Genomic DNA, 20,670 nt, shown 5'->3' with positions numbered 1-20,670 from the left:
AGAAGGACATCCAGAGATAAACCAAAAACCAGTCCAGGACCGAAAACCAAGAGAACAAATAATACTCAACAATCCAACCAAACAGGGCAGGTCAAAAACACGAGAAACAGGTCATACACAGAAAATGCTTTACAGAAGACACACTTGAAGGAGTTGACAAGACTCCACAGTGAACTAAACTAAAGCCTGGTCTTTTGCTGCCTTCAAGTCCTGTTGGAAATATCAGAATTACAAGACTAATGCACGTGAATACCACCACAATGTCGTATTTACTGGTGGGAAACATTGAGTTGGGGGTGTGTTTGCACAAATGTATTAATAATTGCTGATAAACTGGCTGTACTTCAGTTATTAATCAGGCACACCCATAATACTTTACCTTAACAGCTTTACACATCATCCTTTCAGATGCATAAGACTCATCATTTTTTCATATACAGTCATTGCTTCATGTAGAAAATGAGTTCTTACTGCAGTTTTCTTTGTCATTGCATCCACCTTTCTGTTTTAGGCCTCTTTCAAAGTGTGAGCAGCTTTGAATGTTTATTATTCTAAACCCTGCAAGAAAAGCCAACATAGGTCAGCATGCCTAGTCACCAGCAAAATCGGCATTTGTTGTCTTATATGCTTGTATGCCAGTCAACAGCAGTGGAAGGCCATCTGCTGATCACCATCAAAACTAGCATATGGTGTGTTTTGGACCAGCACAAGACCAGCATAAAGCAGCACAGGGCCAGCTTAGACCAGCATGGACTTTGTGCTGGTCTGTGCAAAGACTGAAAGCGTTCCCAAGGCGGAGTGTGAGTGTTGGAAATATTCTGTTAAAAATAGTACATGGATGCGAGAGTGGCAGAAAGCATATTCAGCTGCTCGAGACACTAAGATCAATATGTACTCAGATCTGTTGGGAGCAGTGCTTTCAGTGGGAACTGCGCTCCGTCTGATTTTAGAAAGCCATTCTTAGCAGCACTTGATGTTTTCATGAGTACAGCTGACTGCCTTTGATGAACAAAATCTACTGACTTGATTCCTGTGCACTCCTGGGCTCCCCTCCCAAACCCATCATAAAAATCATTTTTTAAGATGACAGAGTCAGGAGCAGTATCACAGTGTCAGTCTGAACACTCTTTTACAGCTAATCCTGAGAAGCTGCAGTTTGTCTGAGGTAACAAAAAAAAAGTCATTCTATACGAACTGTTTCTGAGCTTCCGCTTCGTAGCTTGTTGAAACAAGCGGAGGAATCCAACAAATACCACACCGTGTTTGGAAGTAGACAATGTGATATTTTCAAATTCAGTGAAAAGATATCGTGGTCTTCTTTTGCAGAAAAACCCTTTTCATTTTTATTGTGTTTTATGTCATTAAAAGAAACAGGCAAACATCAGGAGTGCAGACTTGCAGGTAGAGAATGTAAGCTGAATACAAACTTATTTTGAGTAACTAAAAAGTAATTAAGTTATTACACGTGAATGGCTTAGTGGGTCTAAGATAGCACAGGTAACTCACTGGAAAGTACAGTCTCCACATGGCAGAATTAGTTTTAACAGTGTTACACCTAAGTTCTCCTATATAAACACAAAGAGAAACTAGATTCATCAAAAAAAACCAAGTATATTTCAATTTTATCACACTGACGTTAGCTCTCCTTCTTTGTGGTCAAAAATATGTCTCATGTTTGACACAGTCTCTTTATTCATTAATCATACTTATTATAATGCATATTCTTACTGTTGGAACAAAAACATGCATCTCTTCTCATTTTTCTCTTTTTTTATTTTTAACATAATTTAAAATTGGCCTTCTAAGTTGTGTGCAAACTTATGAATAGGCCAGTGCAAATGGTCCACAATTACATGTAAAAAAGTTTTGACATTTACATACATTGATAGTATGTTTTATTTATTTATTTATTTATTTATTATGATACTATGCCTCTCCAGAACTCAAGTGCTTTAAGCTTTAATGTGAGCGCATTGTCGAGGATGTATTCTTAAGTACGTGACTGACAAGGCAGGTGTAGTGCACCTTTATTGCTCTATGGGTTCATGCTGTAGGCACCAAATTCTAGAAATTGAGATTTGCAAGACCAGTTCATGTTTTTTTCTGTCTTCAGCTGCCCAATTTTGCTGAGCCTACGCCCACTGCACCTCACCTTTCTGTTCTAGGCTGAAACTGATGTGGTCTTTTGCTGTTGTAGCCCATCCACCTCACTGTTTGATGTGTTCTGCATTCCGAGATGCTTTTCTGATCACCACAATTGTACAGAGTGGTAATCTGAGTTACTGTAGCCTTTCTGTTTGTTCAAACAATTCTGGCTATTCTCTATTAACCTCTTTCATTAACAAGGCATTTCCGTCAGTAGAACTGCTGCTCACTCTTTTAATGCACCAATAAAATGCAATAAATATAATGCAATAAAATCTAGAGATTGATGCGTGTGAAAATCCCAGCACTTATAGACATACTCAAACCAGCCGGTCCAGCACCAACAAATGGTCAGACTCACTGAGATCACATTTTTCTTCATTCTGATGGTTGATGTGAACATTACCTGAAGCTGCTGATCCGTATCTGCATGATTTTATGCAGTCAGTATGCTGCCACATGATTAACTAATCAAATAATTGCATTAATATGTATATGATAAATATGATATATGCACTTATTGGTTGGAAGATGCAGCCAATATTGGTCTCACAGGACGTCAGTGATGAAATTTGGAAATTGTGTTCACCTTATTTTTATTAAAGTTCAGTTTGAACAATTGAAAGTAAGAAATACATTCTGATGAAGCTTATTTTGTCCACTCAAATAGCTTTTTAAATTGAAAAAAACTTTCTTTAGGGTTTTGAGCATATAAAACAAATTATTAACAACAGAAACTCATGATATAAGTCATATATAAGTATATAACTCATGATATAAGTAATAAGTCACGATTTAGAGGTTATAGTAATCTTGGGGTACTGCATAAAAAAAAGCCTAAATCTGATCAATAACTGGTGGTCAGTATGTCTAGGTTTTTTTGTGGCCTGACCAAAGCTACTCTTAAAGCGTTGGCTTTAAGTGGTCTGTGTCATGGCCAATAGAGTGCCGCTAAAAATTCTGTCGGGCTGACTGGTGCATATTTTCTCAGGAAAGCCTTGTTTTCCAATAGGAACATGGATTAAAGCATCATTGTGATTGATTCGAGTCTTGGCAGGAGCACACCTGCATTAATGATCCAGAGCAAACACATAGCATGTTGGAAGAATCTGTTTTCCTGATAAGGTGCTTCCAATTACCGCAGCGTCAGCCCTCCTCACATCTATTCATTAAAGCGCAGAGCAGCAAATTCTGCATTAATTCCAGCATCTGCTTCCATAAGATACATTTGTCCTAGAACAGGTCAGAATTATATTTCAGACCAAACGACGTTGATGAAAGCTACATTCTTATTATGTAGGACAAGGAAGGGATGGGGAATTAAGTCGCTTGAATGGCTGTCATTTGATAAAAGTAAGCTGCCTTCAAAGATCATTTTCTCTTAAGCCTCTTACTGTACTGTTCCACACATCATATAGATTGAGATATGAGTCACAGCTTTCAGAAGGGAAAAATCAGTCTGATGAATTATTAATTCTTTTCATGTGTATAACGTATTCTTGTCTGATGGACAAGCTGGCCCACACATTTTTATGTCTTTCATACAGGAAATGCTTAAAAGTGGGTTGCTTATCTTCAATAATTTGGCTTATGCAACATTGAGACTGGGGTAGAAAAATGTATTGGTGTCTTATGCAGTGAGATAAAGTTTAAGCAAGAAACGATGTAAAAATGTTGATGTTTATTTTTCCTTAAACTTCTGTTTCTTAGCCATCTATGTCATTTGGAATTCATCATGTATTAAGGAATGAGTCTATATGTGGCTTTAGGCTGAAAAATGAAGAGGCTTCCCTCTTTTTCTTTCAGAACGTGTACTACACCAGCTCCCAGCAGTTGCGTGTGGGTGTGTTGAGTCCGACCATTGATGATGATGACAATAAGTGCCTGGTGGATGTGAATGGACGCCCGCGGCTTCTGGAGTGCAGCTACGCTGGAAACAAGCACATGAAACTCTCCTGGACGTTTACTCAGGTTTGCTTCTGTCATTCAAACACCTGTTCCTGTTTCAAAAAACCCTACTCCTATTCCCTAAACCTCGGCTCCTGTCTCCTGTACCTCCGCTATTGTCCCACAAACCTCTGCTATTGTCTCACACAACCCTACTCCTGTCCACCAAACCTCTACTGCTGTCTGCTGTACACACTTTAAAAATATGGTTCTTAAGGAGTTCTTTAGAAAAGAAAAATATATAAACACACTTTGAAGATTAACACTTATTAACTACTAGCAGGATTTTTTGGGACAGGATCAGAGGTTTGGGGGGACAATCAGAGGTACAGGGGACAAGAGTAGGGTTTTCTGGGACAGGAACAGAGATTTGGGGGGGCAAAGCAGTGGTACACTCTTAAAGGTGGTTCTTCAAGGGTTCTTCAGTGAAAAAATGGTTCCTTATAGAACCATAAACACTCAGAGAACCATTGCATGATTAAAGGGTTCTTGGCATTGTGAAAGCATTTTTTTTCCAGATTTACACTGCTGAACACTGTTGTCCCCCAAGCCTGCTCATTATCACATCACTGCTTTAGTAAATGTCAGAATCTCTGTCCAAGTGAAAGAATTCCACAGATTCCTCCCTTAAACTTTCAGACATTGATCTTTGGCTAGTATCAGATGTCTCAACTGTTATTGTTAAGATAAAAAAAATCAAAAATCAAAAGATTAGTTTCACGTAAAAAAAAACCTTATCTTTTTAAATGATCTTGTCAGGTGAAAGGGTAACTCCACCACTTTTGCAATTCCCCTTTTAATGTAGACACAATCGTATATTTTCATTATGGTATAAGAATATTATCCGATTATTTAACCTATTTATCGACACTAATGAACTAATTCTAGACTACTGTATAAAAGTCATAGACCACAATTCATAGAAGGTGCAGTAAGTACGTTCTTTATTATTTGTCAAGAAGCAAAGCAAAACATATTTAATAGAAAAGCAGACAGAAGCCTCAACTCCTGTGCATTATATTTTTGTATATGTGTTTTCAGACTCACTTTCAGGTTTTCACACCTCCAAAAATCAGCCTTAAAAGTCGGTTGCATTTCCTGTTTCTTACAATCCCAACTACAAACTTGAGACTCATCAGTTCATAAAACCTTGTGGCTCAGACATCCAGGTCCAGTGTTCTGGTATAAAGGCTCTTTTTGTCTATTTCCTTTCCTGATCATCCTTTCAGACCCATAGTGCTGAGCTGCCTTTTCACAGAGGAAGGATGGACAGAAACACCTGTGGATGTTTTCAGATCTGAAGTAGCTTGTTTTTCTTCTCTCTCCAAGATTAAAGCTTTCAGTGCTTTTTATCTGATGGGGGCAGTTCTGGTGGTCGACCAGGCATCAGTTTTTGTTGTTGTTGAGGTGGTCAACCAGGCATTACAGTTTCTGTTGTTGTTGTTGTTGTTGTTGTTGTTGTTGTTGAGGTGGTTGACCAGGCATTACAGTTGTTGTTTTTGGGCGTCTACAAGGTTTTACATGGTTTTTTTGTTGGTCTATCAGAAGTTACACAGTTGTTGTTTTGGTGGTCTACCAGATCTTATATGATTGTTTTGGTCTACTTGGCCTTACACGGTTGTTGTTGTTTTAGTGGTTTACTTGGTCTTACGTGGTTGTTGTTTTGGTTGTGTGCCAGGTCTTACACAGTTGTTGCTTCGGTGGTCTACCAGGTCGTATATGGTTGTTAGGAGTCTCATGTTCCTTTTTTTTTTTCATAATAGAACTCCAGTTTCGAAAACTCTATTTTTTCACTCTTTTTAATTTGTTTTTCACCTTTCGCGTTCAAGTGGATTACTTGTATCTAATGTCCTGAAAAATATTTTCTGAAAAATGAATAACTTGTATACATCCTTCAAGCATTATATCTTAAAATAAAATTGTTTGTTGGTGCATTAAGACAATTTGACTTTATGAAATTACTTAAAACAAGCAAAACTGTCTGGAAATTCATTTAATAGTCTTACAATATTCATACCACTCTAATATTTATTATGAGAAACTGCCAGAATTTGAAATGCACTTGCCAAAATCCCATTTTTTGCAGCGTTGGGTGTTTTTCAGATATTAAGTGTTTGGATTTCCTTTGGGTTTCCAGTGTCGTGCCTCAGGAACACCTCAGCTAATTCAATTCAGCACCGCAGACATATCAATTTCTTCTTCTCCTTGCATCCTGTTCCCTTCACTAGCAGAATAATGCATGATTTCTTTATTAGATATGAGGCAGGAATTAGCGTGCCAGTCTGTTCATGTCAGAAGGTGTCATCTCCAGGGTGTGAGCAGCATCTGAGCTGGTTATTATAGCCTTATATGCCATCAACCTGAGAGCGGTGTCACAGTGCACTAGCGATCCAGTGCTATCCTGCGTCTGTGCTGACAATAGCAGGCGGATCAAAAGCGCTCAGACTGGCCCTGGGGACCGTATGCGATTTCATACCTCAAACGAGGCGGGCGCTCCTCTTGGCCGTTTGACGCCAGCAGCCTTTTTCACAGCACTCAGATGGAAAAAAAAAGTCAAATCCACCGTGGCCAATTCCAGACTGTGAATTATTGATAAAGGGGCCAATGAGAAAGTGAATTGTCTTTGGGCCTGTGGGAAAAGCTCCCAAAATGAGCTCGGCTCAGCCCGCGTCTGCTAACCATCTGCTTATGTCCTCTAAGTAGGACTGTTTCTGAACATTTGGGACTTCTAAGTGGCATGTTACCTGGGGCCTCACCTCCAGAAGGGTTAACTGGTACCATTTTCTTAATTTCATGTACTTAAGCAAAATATTCATGGACATTTCTGAGTATCATATGCTAATACTTTTCTGTTCTAGCATATCATCACTGTCCAAAAAAATGTGTCTCCATTTTTGTTTTTTATTTTTCTCTTTCATTTAAACAGAGCAGCTGCCCTTTACATTGTATGAGAATTTCATGATGAATGGGCCTATAAAAATGCTCCAAATTAGCTTGGAATAAATAAATCTACATTTATTTACATTAAAATTTAAGGACGTTTTTTCCCTCTCCTGTAAAGTTTGGAGCTACTGTTTTTTCTTTGGACAGGAACAATATTTGTCCTGAAAGACATCTCTACTTTTTACTAGAGCTATTAGGAATGATGTTGAATTACTTCAACTAATTAAAATTCTTAATGTCATATAATAGCAAATTTCAATACCTATGTGGTCGTCTCATCAACATCCATGAGCCAATAGGCATGCTTGGTCCAAAATCTAGATTGGCTGTTTAGCCACCCTTTTTAATACCGGTTTTAAAAAGTCCTCTTTGCCTTGTCTTTTCCCCCAGAGACCATCTTAAGGGCTGTTCTATCTACTTTATTAGTTTAAGTGAATTGATTTAGAAGAGACCTCAAGAAGGTGTTGACTTTAGCGGTACAAATTGCCCAGAACTCATTGTGGTCTAACACATTTCTCTTTTCAAGCCTGAAAAAAATGGCAGAGTTTGCAATTAGCACACTGAGGCAAACCTAGAGTGCGTTCTGATTGTGAAAGCCACCCCTCGCTGTCCATTCCTCTCCTTCTGCGGCTTACATAAGTGTTTACTTGTGTAACGTAGGTATGAGATGCATGTCTGAGGCAGAGGTAGTGAGATGACCCTAAAAAAGGAAAGAAACAGGCCTAAATGTCTATCTGTGTGTCATTAACATCAGCACTTCTTGATTAGTCTGCAGCTTGTTGCATTTCAAAAAATGGAACAAAACCTCATATCTCCATTTTCAGTTGATACCCTGGGCTCAAGGAGGACACTGGAGGCAGGATTCTGAGCTGCAGCAGTCATTCTGTTTATTTCCACACAACATGAACGCAAAACAAACCAAACACTATGCTGGACACTTTGCAGTGTCTTCAGCTAGACTTTTCAGTCCTTCTACTCAGCTCTGCCATCCTTAGCTGCTGCTCGTCGAACATAGCGGCCTCGCTGTGTAATGGGGCGGGGCCTAGGCGGCGGAGAACGGGACTCGCTCCCTCCTCCGGTGCCTCCCGTAGTCGGCACCAGCGTTGTCCCCCTCCTCCTGCTGTCACTCCCGTGACTTGTGTCCTTCAGGGGAGCTCGGGCTCTGTGCGCCGCCCCCTCCACACGTGGCTCTCTCCCTGACGTCTACGCCGAGGTGCGTCAGGGCTGAGTGCTTGGGCCCTGCCTTTCTGCCAGCTCTCTCGGCCATCATTTTCGGGGCCCGGGGGGCAGGCGCATGCCACAGTAGGTTTTTTCCTTCACATCTCTGCCAATTTCATGATCGACACACATGAAGTTTATAAAAAACACTGTAAAAAACAAACATTGGAGGCTCTGAGCAACTGCTTGTTCTGCTACGGCCTGTCTGGAAGATCTATATGTATGTATTTCTGCATATATATGAGGCTCTGCTTGCCATCGTACCTGAACGCATCATTGAGCTTTTCTGTAAACGTGTTCTGGGGAGATATTTTATTTAGTTAAAGAACAGTTTTGAGCACAGTGGTTGCCGTGGCTGGTAATGGTAGTATGATTAATTTAACACCGTGATGTTGAAAAGAATGAAACCCGAGCACATCTCGCAGAGGAGAAGCAGCGGATGCTAGTGAGTGTGTGTTCCCCCTGTGTAAAGTCTTCATATTTGAGCACAGGTCAGGGCGGCGGAAAAGGAGTTCAGACCGTACAGAGAGCTCTTATATGCATCAAAAGTTTGGGGACCTCTAATCCAAGACAGCCATGCTGAGATAAATGAGATACTACAACAGCAGCTTTCTTCAGATCAAAACATTGTGTAAAACTGCCACAGTAATCAGTAGCATCTGGCCACATTAAACACTAAACACTTCGTCTTCCTTTTGCCCACTTAGGAAGACAAAAATCCATCTCGCTTCTGTTATGTAAATCATACACATTATACAAATATGACTACTACTATATCATACATACTGTCATAGAAATAGGGTAAAAATGCACAAAACACAACTAATGGACCCCAAAAATAGTTGACATATTGCATTTTATGGTTGCTGTGAGAAGGGGTTAAGTTATACTTTATTGATCCACTTAAAAAGGGGATTACTTGGCTGCGTATGTCCAAACTGGGAGCAGCAGTGTGACCAGTAGGCCAGGTCCACCTGGGGCATTGGGGGGTTAAGTGCCTTGCCCAAAGACATATCCAGAAATTTTGGTTATGACTTTGCACAGGAGATTTGAAAACTGGTTGCAGGCTCACTTCTCTTACCACTAGGCCAGTGGTCACGCCTAATTCACTGAAATGGCATAGTGAAATCCAGCCATTACTCAGAGTACAACTTTTGACTGGCAGTATAGCTCAGGATATCAGCTGTAGCCTCTTTGCATCTACTGGTAAACAAACATTGTGAGGTGAAATTGCTGGTGCCTTTGAAATAAACTCAAATAAGACTTTGTCCTGTTTGGTTAGGTCTCTTGTTAGGTCATATTTATGGAATATGAGGTTCTGTTATGGCTTCTTCAGTTTCAGCCTGTACTAGCCGCTTTATTGGAAACTCCTACTTTGTACCTTTGTGTAAGCCATCCTTCATCAGTGGTCAGTTTCTGACCACAGAACCATTTTTGGATGGTTATTTTAGGGTGGTGGACCACTCTTGTCTTAGCAGATGATTATCACTGATGCATGGCAACCTCTGCTGAGAATGGCCCACCATACAAATAATATCTGGACAGTGGTGGTTCTGTGGTGGGCCTTTTCCATTGATGGACAAGATCAAGTTTTGAAAATGTACAGTGGCCAATTTCAGCATTTCTAAAATTGAATCCTTTTTTTCGTAATTCTAAGTAAGCCGGGATTATAGTTAATGCAGGATTGTAGGTTCTACAATGCAGTAGCAAACAAACAATCCCAGCTCCTATTAATCAAAACATGTGAAACAATAAATCTGATATGATGGCTAACAGGACAAATGTGAAGTTCAAAGAGAAGGGAAAAGGCTGGTGGCAGCCAGTCAGTTTTGTAGGACAGTTCAGTTGTTTATCTGTAGTAATAATTTTCATTAGGAGAGGGTGAACATAAGGCAGTCACGTATGAATCAAATCTAGTCTGGATTAGAAACTGTAGTGTTGAGGGAAATGCAGCTCGTCGGTTCACACCTCCTGGGTAATTACTCTGCAGAATCAATGACCATTTTACCTCCAGAGGCTCTAATGGGTATCTCTGGACCTCTCCCTCACTCAGCTGTTAACGATGAGTGAATGCGCACTGACTGCTAAACATGAAGCAGAAAGTGTTTACTGTGTGAGGAACTTTAGTTTGAGGAGACCAAACTAAAAAATTGTAAGGTTAACTTATTGTATATACATGGATATAAACGCTCATTGGCCACTTTATTGGAAAGCCCTCCCTTGTTGCTCCACCTTGTTGGTGCAGTTAGAGATGGTAGCTCATCTGTATATGCAGAGTTTGTCTTAGCCTTTCATCGGTGATCAGTTTCTGACCACAGAAACGCTTTGTCTGGATATTTTTGCATGGTTGTCCATTCTAAACCTAGTAGTGTAAATGATATGTGAAAACCACTGCAACACCAGCATCCGATACACTCGTACCAGCACCACACACACTACCATGTCAGTGTCAGTGCTGTGATGAGATTGACCCACCACACTAATAATATCTGGACAAGAGTGAACCTGTGGTCAGAAACTGACCAGTGATGAATGGAGTAGAGGGTGCAGAACATTTTTGCATCAACAGATTGACTTAGTCTGTAATCTTACATTAGTGTAGTGGATCTGTGCAGTAGGCATTTCTAATGAAGTGGTCAGTGAGTGGACGTAAAAGTGAGTGTTTCAGATAAAATGGCCACAGAGTGGAAGTACAATGTCATTGTTTCCGATTAAGTGGCCAGTGAGTGGAAGTGAAACTTGGTATGTTTTTAATAAAGTGACCAGTGAATAGCAGTAAAAGGTAGGTATTTCTAGTTGCCAGTGAAAGGATGCGGAAGGCATCATGGAGTGGCCCTACCACGCTTCACCTTTCAGCTTAAAGGTATTCCTTTGTGTAAAGGATTATGCCTCTTATGGATGTGTACAGTGAGGCAGAGGGAAGGCCTGTATGTGATTTGGATTTCACATTGTGTTAGATAATCGGATCAGTGAGGTGTTTGGCCTGTAGCCCCTGCTTTCATCTCTCAGCCTCTCACAGTGCCTCTTTAGCAGTGCAAGAGAGGCTCCTTATGGCCCTCCTTCAGAACCTTGGAGAACATCACTTGTCTTTTAACACTGTTTTGAATACAGCGTAAAGGGAAATTCTATCTATTAAAAAATAAATGTGTGTATGTGTGTATGCATGTCATCATTCAGAGTGGTTTGATGTGAAATGGTTAATTGTACAGAAACTTACAGTAGTAAGTTAATAGTGGAAGCAAAAATATGTTTATTTTGCCTTACAACACCCTGCATGAACCTCTTTGCCATGAATGGATTTTTAAAAAATGTTTAAACCAAAACCTTACCTCCAAAATACCATAAGCCAGTGTCTCAGGCGTCAGGCAGGATTTCATAACCATTTCATGCAATAACTTTCTGTGAGGGCGCATCAGACGTCTGGTTCCTATCACCACCACTGTGAAAAGTTCTGACTCATATAGGAGCTTTTGAAACAAAACCAGTCAGAATGACTTTGTTTACATCTTACCAATTTAAGTATATCAGAAATTAACAAAAGGTTTTACATTTTTGCCTCATTTTTTACAATTTCTTGAAAAAACAATTTCTTGAAACTTTTTTTAATTTCTTGGAAAACACAGTCACAAAACATTAGATACAGAATGCAAATAGAATGTAAATGTAATTCATTACATAACTGTGCAATTAATTACATAATTATGTACTTACATTTAAATATATTGCCAGCATGCTGTTATAGCAAACACAACATTTGTAGTAGACTGACCTCATGATGTTGTCTGTCTGTTACAGGGAGGTTCCATCCAGAACAGAGAGTCTAAGCATTGTCTCGAGTTGGTCCAGAAAAGTGATACGGAGGTCGGCTACCAGCTCGCCCTGCAGAAGTGCACTGACCAAAAATGGACAATTACAAACATACTGGCTGGCAACATTCTCTGAGGATGATGCTGCATATGGCACTTGATATCCGGCACTGGACACTTCATCCCTCTGCATACGAAGGCTGCGTGTAGACAGCAATATCATTACTTTCTTCTTAAATCCAGTGTGAACCGGGTGAGTGTCTTCAATGCTGAACAGTAAAAGGTTCATGAAACGAGCTCTTCAGCTGCGTAACTGGCATTCCCACAAGGACGAGGGTAATCACACAAGAAAGACAGAAAAACTGATCTCATTTGAGCTTCATGTCCTGCTGTCTAGACACAGCCATGGTGAGTGTTCTCTATGGGAGATTAGCACACTGAAAATCTGATGCATTGAATTTACTTGACTCAAATGTGTACATCATTATCACAGAATATATCACATCAACACAACTTTGTCTCTCACTTTGTTTTGCCTGTATATGTGCTGATGTGATATATTTCATATATGAGGAAAAGATGAACACCTTTAAATCAATTAAGGTCCAATTGTCTGAGACCCCAAGTCAGAAATAAGCAGAACGTTTTAGAACTTTGAGATTTAAGACAAGAAGACCAGACTTGTTGAAGTTTCTGCACTATTTCTAGGATGCTGTTCAAATTAAAGCACATTTGTGATGCCATGTTGGTCTTTGCACAAAAAATGTCATTTAAGCAAATACCAAATACTAATGAATTCACACACATGTCTTCTAAACCGCTTCTCCTTCTGGGTCGTGTGGGGAGCTGGAGCCTATCCCAGCTGTCATCGCGCAGAAGGCAGGATACACCCTGGATAGGTCGCCAGTCCATCACAGGCCAGACAGACAGACATACACATTCACTCACACCCAGCGACACTTAAGCATGTCCAATCGGTCTGACTTCATGTTTTTGTACTGTGGGGGGAAACCGGAGAACCCGGAAGAAACCCACGCAGACACGGGGAGAACATGCAAACTCCACACAGAAAGGACCCTGGTTCCCCCGGCCAGGGAATTGAACCCAGACCCTTCTTGCTGTGAGGTGATGGCGCTGCTACTAGTGAATTCATGTAAATATAAATATAATAAAGATTCTGCATTTCACTCAAATCGTTATGCCCATAATATAATTTGTAATAAAAAAATTTGAAAAGAAAGCAAAATAGAAGCATTTTCACTCTCAGACTTCTGGACCCTACTGTATATCCAGTGCATCATTTCTTCAGTGTACAGTTTTATACTACTGAATTTAATAAGCACCCTGATGTCTTTCTCCCTCTCCCAAAGACATCATGAAATAAAATATGAAAAATCTGTTTTATACAGAACTAATTTAGAGCAAGTAGTGGTTGTTCAGTTTCAGAGGTTTGAATTGCTTGAATGTATTTGATTGTCTGTCATACGGCTGTATTTGGTTGAGTGTTTTTGCTACTATGTAGCATCAGATTGCAACATCTTCATTCTCACCTTTTTCCCTCTCATGTCTCAGGTTTGTGGCTGATGCATATTCTACGATTAAGTTACTGTTTTTGACAAGCTTGTGTCACAGAATGATATTTTATAAATGTAAATAGTATTTATAAGGAATTTAATAAAAATGTTGGAAGAGGAAAATGTGTTATTTACTGCAGCTTGTACTGGCCACTTTATTGGAAACTCCTACCTTTGCTTGTGCCTTTGCTTTAACCTTTAGTCTTTCATCAGGGTCAGTTTCTGACCACAGACCTATTGTTGGATGGATATTTTAGGATGGTGGACCACTCTTAGTTTAGCAGTAGCACTGTCCATCACTGTCTAATGCCTCTAGAATGGCCCACCATACAAATAATATCTGCACAGTGGTGGTCCTATGGTGGACCCTTTCCATTGATAGATAAGGTAGAGGGGGTCTGACAAATTGTCCATTTACAAAGTGCAACTATATTGTAGGTGTTTCTGATTAAATGACCAGTTAATGTTGGTGCAAAGTAGGTGTTTTCACTAAACTGGCCAGTGTATATTGTTAAAGTTTGCTAGGTTGCTTATTTACATGTTTGTACAGGAAACCATTCCTGTAAGGATCTTGTTTGGCTCATTGAAGCAGCTTTATGTTAGACAGAGACTAAAGATGCTCCTTAGTGATGCAGAAAAGTCATTTTCTGCTTAGTGAAAAGCGCAGGCCCTCACAGCTCACCGCTCTCGCACGCTGGGGACAAAACCCTCTACATTAATCAAAAGCTGCTGATGGCTCGTATACCTAACTCCCCCAAACCCATCCTAGCATAAAGATCATTAGAAGATGGTGGAGCAGAAATGACGTTCGGTGCTCTCACTAAAAGTTAAGATGAGTTTAATGCTACAGTGCTTTGGGGAGAATGAGCTCAGAACATTTAACCCACCCCACCACCCCCCCGTCTCCTGCAGAATCACCTCATACAAAATGAATGAACTCTTGAGTAATGAGAGAGCAGAGGTGCTCCTTTAGGAGATCATGTATGTAGAAAAAAAAAGAACTCCATGCACTCAAAGAAAGACAAATGCACTGAATTTACTTGCATACATTACCACCTTAAATCATTAATGCCCACATCTGAACATTGTAATTCAATTCAATCAAGCCATAATATGGCTTAAAAGTGAGCATTTATCACTTTATTATGATGTTAACCCAGTACTGCACACATTATGCGAGCAAATGGTTTTATGAAAAGAAATGGTACAGAGCTGTGTTCCCTGAAGTAGTGAGACCTGACTTGGGACAGGCTAAATCCATTCCACTGTCACAGTGTTGCTTCTAGGCAACATATTTCTGCAAATTCTTATAATGAAAAAAAAATGACACTGAATGTTAAATGTGCCAAACAGAGAGACATTATGACAAAATACATGCTTTTTATTGACTTACTCAAACTCTACCCTTTATTTTTAACCCTATCATTGTCTTTAAATATGTTTAATGTTGTTGTAAAGTGAGGAAAATTAGTTCCTCGGGGCAACATCGTGCTATAGAGGGTTAAATCTAGAGAGATATAGGTACTGTTAGATGTGCATCCAAGTATAGTGCAGTTCAGTTGTTGAACATGAATGAGTTAATAAACTATATTGCATCAACATAATTTTGTAATTCAGTTCATTTTGGCTGTTTTCTTCACATAGAAATGAAACCGATTTGGATTACAGTACTGCGCTCAAGTCTTCATTCATATATTCCCAATCAAAACTGTCATTAAGTGCAAGTTAATCAGAACAAAAGCACTTTCCATTTTTTCTGACGACTTTATTTTTCAAAGAAATCTGCAGGGATTTCCAAAGTTCAGTCTTAGACGTTTGTTGCATTTTCTGCTTCTCATGATCCAAATAATCCCAAACGGTCAGTCCAGTTTTCTGAGAACACCAGCAGATTCTTTGCAAATGTTCTTCTTTTTTGTCTTTTCTCAGTAAGGGCGTCTTCACAGCTACACATCCTTTCAGACCCACTGTGCTGAGTTGTCTTCTCATAGTGAAAGGATGGGCAGAAACACCTGTGGATGTTTTCAGATCTGAAGCAGCTTGATTTCCTCCTCTCTCTCTTTCTCTAAGATGAAAGCTTTAAGTGCTGTTTATCTGATGGGGACAGTACCAGGTCTTGCTGGTCTCTGTAGCTTTAACTCAAATTTTTGATCTCCAGTTTTGGAAAGTCCTGTTTTTTTGGTTATTTTACTTTGACTTTCTCCTTACTTAGATACAAGATCATGCACTTGATTAATATCTATTCTTTAATCTAATTTAACTGGAAATTAAAGAAGTGAAGGGCCTCTGACGTTTGCACAGTACTGCACATTCAGTGCATTATTTTTCAGTGCATTTGTACCAACACAAATGGTTCCAGACACTTTTTTCAGGCTAAACCACTGTTTCAAGTCGAACAGGATGAAACTATATGAAATGTTATGTGGAGGGAAAAACTAGTAGCATAGCAGAGTTTTTGGTACAGTAGACTGCACTGCTTTGAGTCACATATCTCATACATTTCATACACAGCTGAACATGGGACAAAAGACAGATAGACAGACAGACAGACAGACAAGACAGATACTTTATTGATCCCAAAGGAAATTTAGCATAAAAGATTTAGCAAAAAGAGGCTGTTACCTGGTCAGTGAATAGGTGAGTGCTTATTGATAGGGATGTTCACACATAAGTATGTGACTTCAATGCACAAGTATTACCTTTGAAAACACTCCTCTGCAACTGTGATTCCTCACGAGTAGATGCACAGTAGATGGAGACGGACTGGTTAGAGCTCCGTTGCATTTAGACGTTGCAGCTCTAGTTGTTTACTACTGTTCCTCCTTCTCTGATCAGTTTCTGTACAAACGTCCCTGCATAGCGCTCAGCAGTCCTCTGCCCTCTTTGTGTGGCAGAATTTCTGGTCATTATATCTGCCTCTGTTTAATGATCAAGCGGAGTCGGCTAAGACAAACGTTAGTCTGCTTCTTCACTCAGTGTCTGATAATAAGACACAACGTATTAAAGCCCAATTAAGATGCTGCTGTTTCGTTTCACCTTCAGCGTCGATAGTTTACAGCGCCTCATTTGGTTACAAATATCTACTGCAACTTCCAGCTTTAAACAGCTGAAATGAGCCTCCACACATGCTGTGAGCTCAGTTCATTGGATATGAATGCCCACACATAACTCTGTCCTTGAAACGCTCCTCAATGACTCTTATACATTTTCATGCCTGAAATGAAAGATCCACCTTTATCCTATCAGACCCTGGAGATCAGGACGTGAAAGAGGAAACAGGATGTCAGGATATTAAAGGCCTCTAATGTTTGAAAGCCTCTTAGCATTGGGAGGTAAAACACATTGAGAAGAGTTTTCAGCTGTCTCGGTAAAGGTTTAAAGTAAAGGCACGCTTTCTGAGCTTTTTTTAGACATTCTTATCCACCCCTTGTGGTTATGTGAAATGCACTTTTCCTGCAGCGTGCTTTAACCTCTTAAGCAGTGGACACACCAACACAAGCTTCCCCAACACACAAAAACACTTACTTCAGTTTAGTTTAATTCAGTTCACTGCTGGAATGAAACCTTGTCTCTCTCATACCTTATTCCTAATTTTTAAAATATGCAATGGGATTTCATTTCAACCAATTATAGGCCATTTCTATTGGATCATTCCTCTACACATGTTTTCTAAGCCCCTTATCCTCCTGGGTCATGGGGGTTGCTGGAGCCTATCCCAGCTCTCATTGGGCCGAAGGCAGGAAAACCCCCTGGAGAGGAAGCCAGTCCATCTCAGTGCAGACCTACACATTCACATTGGCCTAACTGCATGTCTTTGGACAGAACATGTCAACTCCACACAGAATGGACCCTGGTTGTCCGGCTGGGGAATCGAACCCTGTCCCTTCTTGATGCTTCATCTTCTCATATTCACATAGCAATGTTACCTGTGCATTTTCACAGCAATCTGACAGATATTTCCCAAGATTAACATTGAAAATGTTTGTTTTTGGACCCTAAAAGTTAAAATAACCTCTATATTAACTTTTATAAACTTTTATTATAACTTTTATGAAATAATTGTGTTTTATGTCATTGTACCAAATGATTTCAGTGACTGTGACAACTTGCCCTTCAGTCTGTTACAATTAAACCTCTGATCTTAAATGATTATTTCAGGCTTTCTGTATTTTAGTGTTTCTCCTTACTCAGTAATGCTACTTCTTTCAGTTTAACAAAACTATTACATAGTGCTGCTGTTTATCTGATGGGATAGTTTTGGTGGCCTGCCAGGTCTTGCACGTTTGTTGAAATTTTCTTGGCATTTCTTATTTTTCTAACTCCAGTTTTGGAAACTCCTGTTTTTTTCTCACGTACTGTCTTTGTTCAAGTACATTATTTTATATCTAATCTCCTCTGAAACACAATACATAAATAAAGGCTGGTCTCTGGCTTTTGCACTGTGCTGTAAATCAACATTTGGGTCTTGGAGAAAAATAAGTGTGTTCTAGTTCAGCAGTCAGCAACCCAAGTGTTAAGAAGAGCCATTTTGTCCTATTGATAAAAATCACACCACCTTGGGATCCACAACCTTTTATGTCCATTTTACTGAAGTAACATTCTACCATATTGGCTGAAAATATAAAGTCTTAATGTGTGCTAATGCCCTGGTGTAGACCATAAAATATAATATAAGCAAAAAAGCACTTATTTGCTCTGCGTTAAGCTTTAGCTCAGCAATAGCTGCTTTTCTCACATCTCCAGCAGGCACTTTTTATGCAAGAGTAGACCTGTTTCTTGTAAAATGTCTCTCAACGTTTGATTTTTTATGAGGCTTAAGTCACTCCTCAGCCACCAGCTTCTTGTTCAATTTTTCCCATTCCACCTTAAATGGCACCTGAGGTTCCAGAATGCAACTGTTGCACCATTTAAGGTAAGCTGGAGTGCTTATGAATGCATTCGTCGAGTCCATTCATTTCTAAATTATGGATGTTCATCTTAAGTCTTTCTCTTTGCTGTTTCGTTAACTAGTAGCTAGACGAGATTGTTGTCTGCATTGCTATGTGACCAACAGTGTGGATTAATCTTCAGGGTTAAAGGATGACTTAGCAGTTATAGGCTACATTAACTTTAGCATTTATAACCATTTATTGTTAAAACTGTTGAACGGTCAGCAGAGCTTTATTTTACTGCAATTGATGATTATTTTATTTTTAACTAAAAATTCTGCTGTGGAGAAAAAAAGAGCTGCATGTTGCTGACCTCTGCTCTAGGGTGACAACATGATAAACATCTAAGATGAGGCTGTAAACTAGGTGTCTATTTTTAGAAATAAAATGGGAACTGAAGTATTCAGAGACTTTCTTGAGTCCATTTCAAGGCAACTTCTGAAGGTGAGCTGCTGAAATGCTAATATTAACCCAGCCAACTGGCTCTGCTGTATGCGTTACGCTCACACATGACTTACAGATCACTGTTTCAAACACACGCAGGTCAAACAAGGTCAAGGCTATTTTTCATAGCGCACCATTACTGCTGAATGGATCTCAACACACACCTGGAGCAGGTACCAGCCCTGATAAAGACAGTGGGGAGCTCCTTCCATGGCAGTTTGTGTTTAGCAGCTGACTAACCTGCTAATTTACACACCAGGCTTGTTAATTCTGAGCCTAATCATTAATCAAGGTCAGTGAGAAGCAAGCGACTCCATTTAGCTGTTTCGTAGATGAGAATATTAAACTGTTCCTGACCACCAGGAGCACTCAAGAGAGCTTGTTACCATTCCAGTGAAATGCTGGGTCAGCAGCTGTGAACCTGGAAATCACAGCCCCAGAGGCTGAGGAGAATCTCCAGCTTCTGACTTTATTAAATTAGAGAATCTCCAGAGAGGAAACATTGTGTGGGTTTATCTACTGTATGCAGCTGTGTGGAGGACGGGACCAAGCAATTAAGAGTTTCTCAAGATAGACAAAACATTGACTTTATCAATATAATATAGCAGAGGGAATTACTTTTGGGTGATACGGCCATTCGCTTAGCATACTCGATACACAATATGCACTGTATAATGTATTATAGTGAAGATAATGAGAACCACAAACCAAATATAATGAATTTGATGTCTTGTCTGTCTTTGAAATGGAAAAATACTGACAAAAAGTTATTAAAGTTATTAATTGTACAAACTGAAACATGTAACCATTACTACATGCGTGGTAATGGTACATGGCCACTCACCTCTACAGGGGTGCCGCAATATTCCAGAGGGTGCGATTTTCTGGTTTAGAGACTCAGAAATTCCTCTTTAGATGATGTACCTTCAAGGTGGGAGGAACTATTGGAAAACCACAGCTGGAGAGGAGTTCAAATGGCTGTGTGACATGTGTAATGCATGCTGGGTATTGTAGTGACAGAATGCTAATGGACAAACATGTAAAAAGGAAACTGTAAGTTCTTTCAAATCAGGAAAGCTGAGTGGCAGACCTGCCGTACATGACAAATAACATGTCAAATACAAGTTTTAATATTTAAAGAGCTTAATGGCTCTTTAAATATTTGCTTTAAGCCTTTTCAGATTTTATTCATAAACACTGCTTTACCATCTCTTGCTTTCAATACTCAGACTGTAAGGAGTCATAATTCACTTTTACATGACCAATTCCATCCTCTCGTTATCCCTTACAATTAAGCAGTGTTTTTGTTACTGTGCCTTTAAGATTGATATATGCAAATGAGCTCTGTTCTGACTGGCTGCTATGTCTCTTCAATAAGCAGGGCTGAAACACTCTTTATAACTTCAGTGTCAGTGGGCTAAACTGCTGTAGGTTAAATGGGGTTATGTATATGAAAATGGTTTTTGTGACGCCACAATGAATTAAAAACTTGACCATTTTGCTGTTTATTCCTCATAAATGGACTGTAAGGACTGATGATTATATGGTACATTTTGAAACTTATATTTACGTTCTACACCAAATTGGCCATAAATCAATCTCTACCAACTTTCATTGACCCACAAAATGCAAATCAAAGCCCACAGAGGGAACATAAAGTGCACATCA

At 39.6% G+C, this 20,670-nt stretch overlaps 1 protein-coding gene across 1 annotated transcript in view; it reads left to right on the top strand.

The window, feature by feature from the left end:
• Positions 1–15,234, top strand: part of galnt18a (UDP-N-acetyl-alpha-D-galactosamine:polypeptide N-acetylgalactosaminyltransferase 18a) — a 123,968-nt gene extending 108,734 nt beyond the window's left edge. Inside the window, exons 10-11 of the mRNA XM_017717674.2 lie at positions 3,952–4,116; positions 12,049–15,234. Coding sequence (XP_017573163.1) covers positions 3,952–4,116; positions 12,049–12,195 — 312 coding nt within the window. The 3' untranslated portion in view covers positions 12,196–15,234. The remainder of the gene's footprint in view (positions 1–3,951; positions 4,117–12,048) is intronic.
• The last annotated feature ends 5,436 nt before the right edge of the window (positions 15,235–20,670 follow it).

Source organism: Pygocentrus nattereri, chromosome 8 (assembly GCF_015220715.1).
Source record: "Pygocentrus nattereri isolate fPygNat1 chromosome 8, fPygNat1.pri, whole genome shotgun sequence".
Classification (NCBI taxonomy): Eukaryota; Metazoa; Chordata; class Actinopteri; order Characiformes; family Serrasalmidae; genus Pygocentrus; species Pygocentrus nattereri.
Note: the sequence above shows the minus strand (reverse complement) of the source record. Positions and strands in the feature narration are given on the sequence as shown.